The 16,324-nt window shown below is 29.8% G+C and overlaps 1 protein-coding gene across 7 annotated transcripts; it reads right to left on the reverse strand.

Annotated features, from left to right (window-relative positions):
- Positions 1–4,588: 4,588 nt before the first annotated feature.
- On the reverse strand, positions 4,589–10,528 carry LOC105170270 (5'-AMP-activated protein kinase beta-2 subunit protein). Of its 7 annotated transcripts, none has more exons than XM_088885511.1 (5): positions 10,272–10,429; positions 9,863–9,994; positions 9,728–9,785; positions 5,211–5,261; positions 4,589–5,138 (listed from the first exon to the last, which is right to left on the reverse strand). In XM_088885511.1, exons 4-5 carry the CDS (start codon positions 5,235–5,237, stop codon positions 4,827–4,829), a joined length of 339 nt encoding a protein of 112 aa, XP_088741637.1. In that variant the 5' UTR covers positions 5,238–5,261; positions 9,728–9,785; positions 9,863–9,994; positions 10,272–10,429; the 3' UTR covers positions 4,589–4,826. The 7 variants fall into 7 exon arrangements, with proteins under 7 accessions (XP_088741637.1, XP_088741634.1, XP_088741636.1 ...); XM_088885508.1 differs by having other exon boundaries at positions 9,706–9,785; XM_088885510.1 differs by having other exon boundaries at positions 9,728–9,795.
- Between the last annotated feature and the right edge of the window lie 5,796 nt (positions 10,529–16,324).

The raw sequence follows: 16,324 nt of genomic DNA on the forward strand, positions 1-16,324 counted from the left end.
TGAAATGAAAAGCTAATTAAAATCGAGTAATTCTTAAAAGGCTTACAAATTTACACTTGTTATAGCCATGATCATAATCATTTACGCATAATGAAATTTAAATAAACTCCGCCTATGAATAAATATGTTTTTATCAAAATTTAAAATCCTAAACCTAATTATAAGAATACCGCTCAATGAATCACGTAGGAATTTCGCTTTGTGGCTATCATTGTAGGATTTTAGCTTTACAAGATGTTGGAGAGTCTGCTAAGGAGAAAAAGTCCTGATTTTAGTTGCGAATAATTAATATACACATTTTATCTAAGATCATTTTGGGGCGGAGAAAAATCAAAATTTGGCAACTTGCAAACCAATCCTGCAGTCCATAAGTTAAATGCCTTCGTTCTCCTTGACAATATAATTAAAATTAATATATACTAATTTTCGTGCTTAAAATATGCTCACAAACACAACATATATTTTAAAGCAAATTAAAATTTCTTAAGAAACTATAAGAAACAAATAATATACGGATAAAAGTTAAATACGTATTTTATAATTGATGTATAGTACTTTTTCCTTTATCATAATAATGATTTTAAAACTCTCGATATCATCTCTGAATCATATGTTACTTATTATTGCCATTAATAATAATTTATATATTCTAACGTACTAAATTGTCAATTGTAACGACAAACTATATATATATAAGTGTTTGCCATTATAAACTTGTTGAAATTATTTGTGATAAAAATAAAATATGTATTTCTTACATTAATATGTAAATTAATAACTTTTGATACTACTATTGAATCGACATTTTCTGGTTGATATTTGTCTCCTGAAGAGAGGTCAAATGGTAGGTGTCAATTTCATGGAAAATTTAATTTTTTAGGCTGCCATGCGTAGACTTTTCACATACCAAGAAGATAATGACAATCTAATATCAATATCCAACTTAGCCTTTCAGAATCCTTGAGAGTCCTCAGCATATTAATTATAATGTTAATAAATTATTTTTGTGTAGAGACTGAGAGAAATTGTTTCTACTAATAATAGATGTATGTGTGTATGTATCACAGAACTTAGCTGGAGGCTGGATGTAGATATATACAAGCAGATTTGTGGATAGATGACTGATAATTAATTGAGGATATATCATTAATTAATGCATTATTTGTTTCATAATATAGTTTAAATAAAAGAGACTATTAATTCAACTATATTAGCATAATTTAGATTAATATGAGATTCTTGATAATCATTCTGGCAGAAATTGGAAAATTAACATTCACATATTAGTGAAAATTATCTTATTTTTACAAATTTTAAACTATATATTACAATTAAAAAAATTAATATCTCTTGTTTTATAAGTTTTATTTAATATCTCTAAAGTTTATGATCAACGACCCTATAATTCAACAGGATTTTACGTTCTGTGTACTGCATTCTCCAAAGGGTAGCTAAATTTTAATTATCATCGGAGGGACGCTAATTAAGACAACAGACGACTTTTCAAACTGTTAAACAATTTAAGCCCATCATTCTATACCAATGTTTTTTTTTAATAATTATTTTATAATAATGTTCTACTACCACATAATTAAGCTTTGACTTTATTTTTAGGGGCCAACAACTTTGGAAATAAATGCTAACTCATAATTTTGCGAGCATTGACTTGGATTTCCTGATTTTCGTACACCAACCGTACTCTCTACGTATATATATACGTAATTCTTATTTTAGTGGATAAGCATATACATATATATATATATATATATATATAACTCATTCTTCTTCTAAAATTAATTGTTGGATTTGGATCAGTTTCTAAGTATATTAGTCCCCCGTTTGATCTGACGATTTAGCAGTTCGAACCTGTGTTTTGAATAATTTCTTACCTAATTGTTCATTATACCCATTAAATATTTTTTTTAAGTCCTTCAATTGATTGATCTTAATCAAAATTCTATTCAAATATACAGTTCTCTCACAATTATTATTCTCCTGTGGGATATTTTTTATTTTTGGACAGAAACGGTACTTACATAATTACATCAATATTAATAAGTACATTCATTCAATTAATAAGCTTAAATTATAATATTAAATGAGATAAATAGCCTTTTTACCATGCTAGCCTCACATTTTATCAACTTGTGGTTTTCAATGTCTTGTTCGCTTGATGGTATTCTGATCATAAGAATGGCGTTAGTTTTGAAATTTTGCTACAACTTATATTTACATAAGTATTGTCGTATGTAATTAGTAATGCAACTGGTCTGAGTGTTATAGTCAATTAATTTGTACATGAACTATACAATCTACATATAAAATCTAGGGATAATTACATTCAGACCCCTGATCTATGATTTATTTACACAAATTATCTCTATCTATTGCATAATTACAGAAATTACTTTTGACAGTAAAAAAATAAGAGTAGTTTGTGTAATGGTGCTAACATTTTTAAGGAGTAGTATTTGTAATTTTTCAAAAAGGTAAGGTGTGGTCTGTGTAAGTGATATTGACACTTGGTGAGTGTATGTGTCATTATCTAAAAGATAGAGGTGGTTTGTTTAATAGACTATAGATCGAGAGATGTAAATATAATTATTCCTAAAATCTACAAACCATCACACATAATTATTCTTTATCAACATGTGAGAATAATTATTTTATAGTTGAACAACAACTATTATTAAACTAAATAGACAATCATTTCTTGTAAACTAAATTAATAATAATTCACACATTAATGGGATTGAAGTCAAACAGAAGTTTATAATTATATATATATAGAACCTCAGCATCTTATTGATAAGATGTCTAATTACGAAGTGTTAAAAGTAGTCATTATCAGCACAATTAGTCTCGTTTGATGATGTCAACATTTTTTAGTTGTTTGAAGAACTTAAAACAGCCTTTTAAGTATAGTTTACAGGCCGAAATCCATACAATTCCAATTACGGTAATCTCGGAGCCTTTCTCCCCCGAAAACGATGCTGATAATAGTTGTCAAGAACCCTAAGAACCTGCCAAAGGTTACATGATTAAATATTATCGAATCATTAACACTTCAATTAATTTGTATCAAAATGGACTCAACAACTTGGGATATATGGACCCTTTGACTTTATGGTAATTAATAATTACTTATGTATGTATATATACATATATATATATATATTGGCTGGAGGAATTTCCGCAATTAATTGTATTGTTTTTATCTAATTAAAATTAATTATGTACCAAGAAAGAGTAGAAATAAGTAAAACATAAATTTCGACAAGCATGAGCACTTCAATTTCTCTTAAACTATCAATATTATTAGGATAAATTAACATTGACATCCATCAAAATTATGTTTAAATACCAAAATACACCTTAAGTAGTATTAGTGTAATATAATTTAGAGAGTGTCTGTATAAATTTTACTATTAAATAAAGAGTGTATTTAAAATTATAATTATAAATTTCAAGACTGTGATTATAATTTTACAAAAAATACGATATGTAGTTGTTTAAAAAGGTGTCGAAATAAATAACCCATATGATCAAGCTAGGCATTTTTTGTCTTTTCTCTCTTTTCCATTTTTTTTTTTTGGGGGGGGGGGAGGATCTGAAGAGCCAAACTCAAATCATAAGAATTGTTAAGCCATGGACCAAAACATGAAGTTAATTTTAATTATACAAAGAGTTCACAATTATTTTTTTCTTAAAATTACAACTACCAAGGGGAGTCATTGTAAAGTTTTAATTTTTAAGGATGTGTCGATAGAAACAATTATAATTCTAGAGAGTGTATTTGAAATTTTACAAAACACAGAAATAGAATAGGGATGATTAACATTTCCCTTTCCTCAGGTTTTGATGTAATTATACATTGATCCCCTATAGTTTGATAAAACTACATCTTGCATGTCTGAGGTTTGCTTCTATCTAATAAATAAGTCATTCATTAGTTAAAATTCAATGAATTTACTGATACTAACAAAAAAAACTGAATGTAAATTAATATTTCTCTTTAAATCATTTAAAGCTAATTTATTGAAGGTCAAATAATTTTTTTTACTAAACTACCCTTATAACGGTGAAAATATACCTCCTCATATGTATTAACGCATGAATACATATGAGGGTAATTTGGTTTAAAAAATTTTATTTGACCTAATATAAGTTAGTAATAAGTCAATCAGGTGTAAATATATATATATATTTTTTTTAATTTTTTTGTTAATATCAACAAATTTGATAAATTTTAACTAACGAATGGACTTATTTATTAGACGAAAACAAATCTTAGAAGTGCTATATATAATTTCTCAAATTATAGGAAATATACATATAATTAAACCAAACATCATAAAAGATGAGTATAATTATCCCAATAAAATAGTTCTATGGTTAATTGGACCTAGGAGGCATTGAGAAAAAGACTAAAAATTAGAAACCATTATAGGTTCTTTTTACCCCCTGCTATTACCATGTAAAAATGTTTTATGCAAACAAATACTTCATCTATTTGTAACAGCTGATATTACAGACACTTCACTGTTCTTAAGAGTGAAGGCAAAAACAGTATCAAGCACACAAGACCTACAAAACTTAGAAAGCACTTATAACATAATTTATATCTTGGAAACATTTCTAATCCTTTATAGTTAAAAGTTTACAGAACATAAACAAGTTTCACCACAGCAGCCTAAGAAAACATACTTTTCACTGCTAAATCGCGTTTCGGCTCATTCCTACTAGTGCTCCAATCAATCAATACATACACAATGGAGAACGAACAGGATAAGCCTTGCCGTCATGAACACCACCTTGCTGCTATTTCACCTTCTTGGAACTGGTTTATAAAGCACAACAGTGACAAATTTTGAACGAAAACGATGAGTGACCCCGAGTGCTACCACCGACCGAGGAGGTTCTCTGTTCTCTATGTAAAGGTGATTTAGAGTCACATTCTGCGGTGGTTGGAGGGATGCACAAGGATCAGTAGTCGTCGGATGGTTCAATAAAGTATGCTGCAGATGGGGTGGAAATGCAGGCGGTTCTCGTCCTTCATCTTCATTTTCGGGGTAAGCATTATTGTAACTTGATTCCGGTGAATCGGGAACATCAAATCCAACAACACTCACTTGATCCTGCAAAAGAGATTATAAATTTACAAGCAATTCGGTAAGAGATATAATTGTCGTCAAAGTTTCTGAACTTACTTGGTCTGCACCATACTGGTGGTTCATTGTAGCTTAGTAAAACCAGAAAACCTGAGTGTATTGTAAAGATATTCTGTTAGCATCTGCAAGACTTGGTGCTGTAATAGTAGAATTGATAATTTTGGCATATGGTAAAGAGACATATTAGGAGAACAAAGAGAGTGAAACTATCCATCAAGCACCAAACTTGAGAACTATATGTATCCGGCTGCGTCTAAAGTTGGTTTTGAGGGGTCCTAAGTTAATAAAATGGAAATTCCTTGTATTGGCTCCAAGTTGAGGTCCAGATCTCATCAACTAGATGATTTTAGCTACCAATTTTTACCTGTTACTGATTTTTGTGGGTAACAAGTTCAGGAATTATTTAATTATTCAAAAGAGGTGCCAAGTTCCCAGAGTATCCCGACTTCTTCCTTTTATATGCTGATAGATTATCTGGATTGTGTTCTTTGAACAAAAATAATTAGGTCAACTTTGACAAAAATGGAATAAGTTGCTCTCTTTCACATGCTAACTCAAAGCATCATACCACACAATCAATGATTGTTTCTTGTGAACTGCTCCTGTGTGGTTTCTTGTAAAAATCATTACTAGTACTTATAGCTTGTAGGAATAAGCTTTCCTTTGTCAAGGCAGTATAATCAGCAATAAAGATGACTGCAAAGGCTTAATTGAATACCATGAAAACCACTGTGAAACAATACCTTATCAAAAGTTAAATATTTCAAAAAACAGTGAACTGGAAGCAGAACGATAAGGCATTTAGGAAGGCTTAAAAGAGGCAAGACAAGTGGGATGACAAGTTATCCTAATCAGGCCACTAAGTCATATGTTAGCAGATGGTGGCCAAGAAAGGTAAAGTATATGCTCCATCTTTTGCCCACTCACTAATAAGCAATTGTCCCTTATATCTGATTACCTTTAACTTTGTGCTCCTTTTTCCAGAGGCTGTAGTAAGTAAGCTGTCAAACTACTTTAAAACTAGATGTCGACAAACAAAATCCAATACCAGATATCAGAACAGAAAAAATATTTCTATAATTAAAGGGCAAGATGATGCAGCCTATCTTAACATAGGAAACGAGATATTGTTAATACTAGTGCTACTCTTAAATTGCAACATTAATCTAAACAAGAGTACCAGAAAATAACAATGTAGAAGTTGTCATATTTTTATAGCTCACAAAATAAACCATCAACAATAATAAAGCAAAAGGATGCGACATAATTTTCAGCAAATATTCAAAATGTTAAACTCAAGTCCAAAATCGAAAATGTTAAAAGCCTCAAACACCAGAATTATAAACATTTTTATCATCATAAGCTTTTACGCCCCTGAAGAACCTTAACAGTGTTGATGCTCTTAAACAAAATTAGTAAATAGTAAAAAGCATAATATTAAGTCGAACTGATCACAACGATGCAAGCAGATTACGAAATCAAAATGAGCATAAAAGAAATTGAATATTGTATTTGCATGGAAATATTCATAACTGATCCTAAATGATCTCGAGTTTATCCTCATTAAGATCTTTAATACAAAGAATAATAAGCTTGATACATATAGTATCAAACTCCCAGTACAAAATTTAAAAAATATAGTAATAATTTCCAAAGACTAACCTACTCTTGCGGAGCAAATTTTAAGAGAAAATGTAGATTTGTTTTATCTTTCCTTTAAGAAAAGATGGGAGGAACAACAGTTGAGGTAATCAAATCCTCCAAGGTTTTTGAGACAAATTCTCAACAAGTTTTTTCCTCCTCAACTACCAAACTCAATAACAAACCCAAAAGGTAAAATTTCTAAGATGAGAATCACACTGACCAGAAGCTTATTTTTGCATAACATCAAAAGGTGTGATCTTATAATCACATCATTAAGCAAGGAACATCTATTTTTTGTCAAATCTTGAGAATCATGAATCTCTAACTAATCACTTCAGCTCAAACGGAACTATGGAAGTGAATCGAGGATGCAAAAGAACATAACAAAATTGCATGATATAACTCTTCCTACTAGCGTAAGCTGTATTTTCTTGAATGATGACATTTTAGAAACAAAAGGTAACATTGAATTCCGAAAGGATGCATACAAAGCTTAGAGAAACACAAAAAATGGGATGTTATTGATTGCAGCGTACTTCTTGCAAACAAAACTTGTTGCTAGAAATTGCAGGGTGACACAATGAATCAGAAAAGATGAGCTACAAGGAGACACTTATCTAAACCTGAAGGAAAGGAAGCATGCATCAGTACCATGTCATTATTCAAATGACTTAAGACTGTGAAACATCTTAAAATTGAATAACATGTAGATCTTGGAGAAAAACCAAAGAAAAGTAAATCAACATCAGAGTGACATCTGTAGAAATACTGTAAATTCCACAATTTTGGGTTATCTCAGATTATATAACCATTTCAAGATGTTCTCTTTTCTAATAACTTGCATCAGATAAAAGTTGGAACATTATTAATTATCTATGGATTTTTCTGGAATCTGACTGCAACCACTAAAGGGTACATTTGCAATCTTGACAAATAACCGAAAAGTTCAAGGGGGTGACTGGATAAATTGGTCTGTCTTGGATGAAACCACAACCAAAACAAATGCCATTGTCAAAGAGTGACAAGAAATTTCCAGCTATTCATGAAAAGAGACGTTTCTTTTGAGGCCAGATTGAATTTTCTAATGTCTAATATAAGAACCTGAGTATTAATGAATTGTAACCGGTATTTAGAGATCCCTGCCAAAAAGATTGAAACAAACTTCAGCCTGTTATTGCAGAATTTAGGTCTTTGAAATTATATTCTTTATATAAATCATGTTATATGGTACTTGCCCTCTACGTATTCAGCTAATGGCTATTATTGTGTCTATCTTTCCTGATGACACAAAGACATTGGTGGAGGCATTTGAACACAGCTGATAACAATAGTATGTCAATTGATAAGAGCAAAACATGGATGGAGGTATCTTGACGATCCACATACTCTCTCTTAAGCATTTTGGTTATTGTCTTACACAAACAGCAATAGGCATTGATTAAACTATAACCTTTTACATGTGTAAAAGACATTGCATAGAGAATTATTCTGGATGCTGACTAGTTTTTCAAATAATCTCCAACACAGCAACCACATTTGATTTGCACTACAGAATCTGTTTTAGCAATGTCTCTTATACATTAAATAATCTCCTAAGGAGAGCAGATATGTCAACAAGCCAACATTACAAATCAAACAAGTGAGTTTTTTTTTAATAGAAGTTCATCACACATTTAAGACAAAAATCTCTGATGATGCGCATACAGTGTGAAATAGGCGGGCACCTATGTTATCAGATGATAATACGTATAGGAACAGTGCTATATCATTTTTATACTTCATCACCAACATTTCAATTTATATTATTTTAATTTTCAGTGTTCCCACTAGAAACAGAGTTGAAAAAGGATCTCTCCATTTACATAATTGCCTGTAAGTGTACACTGTACACATCAACATTCTACTACATATATAAAGGAAAACAATAATTCCTGCAGTTAGGCATCATAGTATTTCACAATGAGTTCTATAGTACTCCGTTCGTTCCACAAAGGATGTCTTATTTGACTTGTTGTATGAGATAACAAAAGGTAATTTTGGTTTTTGCAAAACCCTTTGCTTATGGAGATGGGAAAAGTTGTGAACAAAGTTGGTTTTTCAATTGTAGTGAAAGTTGAAAGTGTTTGAAAATAGAAGTACACAGAAGTGGGCAAAAGTTGAAGTTTTCGTGTTGAGAAAAAAAATTATTGGAACAATTACTTATTGGTAATTACTCATGTACCCATGCGTTGATAGATGAAAAGAATCCTTCTTTGCTGTATGCTTTCGGCGAACTAAAAAGGAGGCAACATTTTTTGATCAATCAACAAACAAAATGACGTACAGCCGCACTTCAAACATGAATTATTCGTGTCTTCACTAACTATGGCCCACAAGGTGACATAACCATGCAGTAACCGACAATGTAATTGCCGTGAACTTGTAGCTAACTCACGATAGCAATAAATGTATCAGCCATGAAGATGTGAAATGTTTTGAATTTTATTATCTTTAATTGGATCGTCTCTGATGATACTACGTGGCAACTCAAAGTTACCTTCCATGCAGAGCACCAAGTGGCACAACACTATGTTAGAAATTTTCTGCACTACACAGCTCATTTGACATGCTATAAGTTGCCGAAAGTTCTAAAACAAATGGTAACTAAAAGTGCTATTTACATGACTCAATAACATCTTCATTATCAAATGGTTCGCATAAAAATCTGAAGAAAATAATAAGAACTGAATCTTGCTAACAACAAAACCATTGACTGATTAAGGTCCAAACTCCAACAATTATTTGGCAAGGACATAAAGGGGGGGGGGAGGGGAAGGGGAATTAAAACTCAATGAAATCATGCATTATGCTATCAGATTGCCAAAACAAAATAAAATCAGAAGCAGAAAACCTTATCAGAATGCAGTAATTACATGACTGTATTTTGTTGTCATCATAGGCAGCATAAACTCTAACCATCTTTTCTACTTACTGCAAAAAACTGCAAAATTCCCTAATATGAACGTCATATGAGATCAATCATTGCATTTTTAGAAACAAAACCAAACCTGACAGAAGTAGGCTCTTCCGCTTCAATTATGAATCAACAAACTCTCAAGGCAATTCCCCTCTTCAAGACTTAATGCAGACGGCGAAAATATCAAATCTTTGAACAAAAAACCAGACAGCCCAAATTTCATCTGCAAAAGTTTCCATGCAATTGAAAGAATTATTAAAAAAAAAAAATCATTCCATCTCAAAGTTCAAGAATGAGAGAGAACCCAGTAAGCATAAACGCCCATAAATCAAGAAATTCAAGAAAGAAACACGATTAAACATTAAAAAAGAATCCACTAACAGAGAATTAAATTCAGATTTCAATTTCCCAAACTCAGTTACGAAACAAAAAGCACGTGAAAAAAAACCCATCAAGAATCTGAACACAGACTAACATAGAAAATCAAGGAGAGCTCTTACCTGAAGAATGGGAGAGGTAAAAGAGTATCAGAAGAAAGAGAAGAAATCCAAGAATTCATGACAATGACAAAAAGAGTGAAAGAGAAAAGAATATGTATACAAAAAACTTTTTATTTATTTACTTATATATACAAAGCTTATGCGAGAAGGGAAAAAAAAGCTGATTACCTATTGGAATCTGCCAATAGATTCTTAAGGAATCATTGTGTGTGTGTGTTGTGCGTCAGTGACTTTATGTATGTGAAGAATGAAAATTTGTGAGAACAGAAAGAACGCCCTCTTATTTCTGTGGAAGAAATTGGGCCTACGGATCCAATAATTCTGGGCTTTCTGAGAAGAAATATGTTTCAAAACTTGGCCCAATACCATATATGGGCTTAGGCCTGAACTGCCTCTGGGAGTTCGATTTGGAAATTATGCTATTGTTTAATTTGAAAAATCAGTTTCTCTATTAATTGTGTTTATTTAACATCCAAATAGAATATTAAGCTAAACTTAAGGGGTTTTTGAAATAATTTTTATTTGATTGTTATGGGAATAAGTTTTTTTTTAAAAGAAAAGTTATACCTTTAACAGTAATAAAAGTTGAAAGTGTATAAAAATAAAAATTAAAGTAAAAAAAAAAAAGTGGAAGTTTTAGTGTTTCGAAAAAACAGCTTAATACTTACAGTTTTATTAATAAACTGCAAAAGTTGGTATGAAACTACTTATAATGTTTGGTTCAAACCAACGTAAATTAAACAATTCAAAAGCAAAAATTATAAAATAGGAACACCTTTTTCAACTTATTTTAAAAAATAAGCCAATAAACACTTAAAATAAACTTTTGTGAATGCCCCATACTGGATTAGCTGTGGATTAAGCGAGTTTTTGGCTAAATTTACTTAAAAATTCTTATAAGCTGTTTTTAAAATTTATAAGATGTTAAATCTTATTTAATAAATATATTCATGAAGTGTTTGGATAAAATAAATATATGAAATTTATAAGATGTTAGTAATGATAAATTTATAATTAATTTGAAGTTTGTTAAGATTTTATGAATCAATTAGCATTTCCTTACTTTTTTATTTAAAAAAATTATAAGTTCGTAATATTTTATTTTTTAAAGTTCATAAGCTCTTTTTTAAGAAAATTATTAAATAATTTATAGCATTTTATAAACTTTTCCGGACATCTAATAAGATGTTTTAAAGAATTATAAGTTGACCCAAACACCCTCAAACAAATTTAGATTTGATTTCAAAGTTTGTGGGGAAAAGGCCCAAACCAAAAGCAATCATGACTTGACAAACGTAAGAGGACAACAGTATCTGAACTAAAGCCCACCAAATCCAAATCAAAATCCACCATGAAAAAAAAAATTTAAATTTAATTAAAAATGAAAGCAGTTGAGTTTACTACTTTGGTCATTCCCTCTTTTCCTACTCTTGGAATTTCAAGATCACAATCTTCCCTTTATTTTTTATGGTTAAGATCACAATCTTCAAGTAGCCCAAAAGGACAGTGATTGTGGGTCCAAAAAAAGTTGGATAGTTTTATTTAAACTTTTTCACCTTATTATCATTATTATTATTAATTTCCTTAGATACCCACTTTAATTTATGCTACATGCATAACTTTTTTTTTTTTTTTTATTGCATGCATGCAATTCTTCACCACATTCCTTAGAAAAGAATTTAGATTTTGTTATATAATATGATACCCCTTTTCCCTCTTAATAAACCAATTTTTTAAGAATTTTAAATTTGAGTCTATCAGGCTCTACCAATATTCAAAAAATAGAATCTGTATGTTCGTGAAGAGGTAACGATTGTTTGAGAGGACCCAAACGCATGAACGTGGTGGCGCTCGCATCTAATATTGGTTAGATAAAGGTCCATTAGCCTCCTTATTTGTACTTTATTATTAAGGAAGAATAACCTTTTGGTGTTTCACATTTTCTGATCTACTATTTTGTATTTTTTAATATTAATTTATTTATTTATCTATTTTTTTATTCTCCCGCTATCTTTTGGGAGTTGTTTTTTTAAATTTTCATTATATCATTGTCTTTTTTTTTTTTATCACCACTTCATTATAAATTTAATATTAACTTATCATTTTGATAACAAATCCTTTATCTTAAATAATATTAAAGAAGTACATAGACACGTAGGATTTGTCATAAATGACTAGTATATGCAACACGGTAACCTTCTTAGTAATTGATTTTTGAATGAATGAATGTGAGCTCTCATGATAAAATAATAATATAACAGAGTCCCATTAATGCCAAAATAATAGAATCCATGTGCGAATCTCTGACAGCACAAGTGGAATTCACGTATGGTATTGCTCCTTTTTAAAAACCAATTTTCTAAAAACAAATATGAAACCATGATAGGACTAAATAGTAGTATTGAGACAAGGTCCATGGATGCCCAAAGGCGTGATTCGTGGGGGAAGAAGAATGTGAAACGCCCATCACACATTTATTAGAAAAAGATTAACGTTTTTTGAACCTGCTTATATAGCATGGACCATCAATTTTGCCCACTAAGGTTTCTGAAAAAAATATGTTATATCGCGTGGCGCTAAGCCTAAGCGAGTTAAGAGATGTGATTAATTAATCTTAACATACATTAGTGGAGCCATAAACATTATCAAAGGTACGCCTTTTAAGGTCGAAAGTGTAGATTAAGCTTAATTAATTAAAACTGGAAATGGATTATGACAGAAGAACTCCAATAATCAATGGGGTTCTCCATCTGCTCATTTGTTGCTTTGCTTTATTCCAGTGCAGCTTTACACACACAGCACACGGTTTGGACCAAGTAACAAAAATTTTTGGATCCCCCGCTAATGTCTGAGTCATGACTTTAATTAAAATAATTCTCCCAATCTGACAAAGTCGGTCCATTATAAGTACTATGTAAAATTAATTTGGATTTTTAACCTATGATCAGACAAAATATTAATATCTTCAAGTAGATTTACCCACGTGAAACGGCCTACGAAATCAATGGATTTGAACGTATCTACACCACATGTCTGTCGCTACCAAAGAGAGGGGAAAAAACGATAAAAATTATCACTAATATTATGATATTTTATTGTAGTGTGTGTGCACTCTAAACTTCTCCTGATTTTTGGATGACAATTAATTTCTCGTAGCTATTTATTTGCTCAGTTGAACACTACATGTATGTATATTTCAATGACTTAGATTTTCAATGAATAATTTCTAGACATAGGACTTAATTTATTATGTCCGTACCATATATTATTATTATATATTTAAAAAAATAAAGCAAGAAGGATGTAGACATGTTAGTAAGTTAAAAATAGAAAAAAAAATTATTTTATTCCATACAGCCAAACAACAAGCACATTGTTTTGAATTATGGATTAATCAGGATTGATTGAGTCCTTAATGCTCTGTAATAATAAAAGACATTCTGAACTACTGTATATTATTTTTTTAAAAAAAATATATATATTTTTGAGATATTATATGATTTTTATGTTTGTGCTAAAAAGAAAATTTATATATATATTATCTCTTTCATTTTTCTTTTTCTTTAATACATATATTTATTTTCACATTACGTGCTGAATTAGATGCCGTAAGAAATGACTAGCGATCTCTAGCCGTCAATATGTCTAAAGATTGGGATCTTTTCACAATCAAAATCAAATGAAAAGTTGAGATATGCCAAGAAAACAAGAGCGTATTTTTCTTGGATATTTAGGAAAGAAAAGTGGTGGTTATTTTCCCAATCATGCAGAGAAGGATCATTCTACTACATACTAATCATTAAAATTGTCGTATAAACACTCCCACTATATATTCATACATATATATCACGTTTATATGTGTGGGGCCGTATTAGAGAAAATTATACTTGAATTCATAAAATTCCTTCAACTATGAATTGTGAGGGGGGATTATGACCAATAACAAATGAAATGTAAACAAAAAAAATTATTTATTCTTATTTGTACGGCTTTCAATTAATAAAAAATTACATTAATACAATAGAAAAAAATTTATGAGTAGCTATGAACTAAAATCGTAGTAAATAATTATTCTTAATTATAATTAAATAAAAATTAATATAAAAACTTATATTATTCGCTATGGAAATAGGCTTTGCCAGATTTATGAGCCATGGTAATTTTTTTTGCTATGACAAATGTTTCAGTCACACTCGCACAAATCATGATCAGTAGTCATTGCGTGACCGTGGTCCATAATTATTTACTACGGTTATTTGATATTAATTATGATAATTAATTAATATTAAATATTAAATTTCTTTTTGGTGATAATTTTTTAAAATATTTTTTAATAGAAAATTATGTATCTAATTAATGATGAAACGTCGTTAATTCGTAGTCATTACAAATTTCATTAATTAACATAAGTATCACGAAAACTATCTATGCTTTCCTCTCCGGGACTAAAATTTTGTATCATGTATCTTAAAAGTTTAAATTGTGACGTCATAAAGGCTGGAACTATTACATCAGCATGACATCATCATTCATATTGTGTGGAGAATATCGAGCAACGTTGGTGCATGAATTTAAGTCGCACCGAGTTCATTTAATTCATACGGCTTACGACAAAATCGTGCTTATGCTTCTGAATACGACTTATGTCTGCTTTCCTGCGGGTCCTCAAAATTAAAATTTATAATTTTCTAAACGTTTGGCAACTTTTATATATTATTTTGCAAGTTCTCATTGGTGAAATTTGCAATCGTAATTTACTGCTGTTTGGATTAATATTAGATGTAATTACTTAAATTAATAAAAATATTATGTGCTATTTAATTATTTTTACAATTTTTTTGCTAATATTTAAATCGAAAATTAATGTCAGACAATGCAATAACATTTGTAATAATTACTTCAAAAAATTTACGTTATAATTGTTCGCAGATTGAGACTGTTTGCTATACATCGTTTGTTTACAATTAAAAGATTTTTGTGTTTGTTCTAATTTATATTTAAAAAATTTATAAACACAAGTATCGCGTGCCATAATGACTAATAATATCTTAACTAAAAGTTAAATAATTTGATGTTGTAAAATAAGGACGCAATATTTTAAATGCACGGAATGAACTCAATATTTAGTGTATATTTTTAAGCTTTGACAGCTCTTCGCTCTAATAAAACATAATATTAATAACAAAATATGTTGTAATAATTTTAACGTTATTAATGCAAATATATATTAATTGATAAAAAATTTATTTTTATTATTATATGATTATTAGTGACAATAATTATTTATCACACTGTCACTATAATAATTAGTGATACATTAGTGATAATTCAATATAATAACAATAATTTTTTTGGTATTGCTAGATCGTCACTGTAAATATATCATTAATTTATTTTTACTGGTAATTTTTTATACACAATCCTATATGAGTAATTCTAGCTAATAACACATTTTACACAACAATAGACACTATTAAAATTATTAAATTTAATATTGTAAGTTGCGACAAAATAAAAATTCTCTTATCACTAAATATATATTAGAAGTTAAATTTATCATTTGATTTTTTATTTTTATTTTTTGTTGTTGCAGTGTCTGCCAATCTAATTTTCAGATTAATAATGGATTTTTATTATCCTTATATACGAAGATTATAATATATGAAAATTAATAAAAATCAAAATTTTCAAAAGGACATCAATGTTTTAAATGGTGATGAGTAACATATTGTGGATGATGATGAGTAGGTCCTACATGTTTGGTGCACTTATTTTCTGGGGTCCAAACGCCACCTAAGTTCAGCCTAATAATTCCACACGATTCATCAATTTTTACACCCTAAGAAACACAGACAAGGAAGAAACTTAGTCAAAAGTCCCATCAATTCATCGGAAAATCCGTATATTTTTATTATTATATAGTTGTAATAATATAGAAATGTAGAATTCTGTCAGCAAATGATGATTTCTGAAACTGGCGCCTTCCATGCACATCATGACGTATGTATTAATGTGGGGATGTTATCATGATCACTTTGGGATGGTTATGTATT

This window comes from Sesamum indicum, linkage group LG9 (genome assembly GCF_026168435.1).
Source record: "Sesamum indicum cultivar Baizhima isolate 11 linkage group LG9, ASM2616843v1, whole genome shotgun sequence".
NCBI lineage: Eukaryota > Viridiplantae > Streptophyta > Magnoliopsida > Lamiales > Pedaliaceae > Sesamum > Sesamum indicum.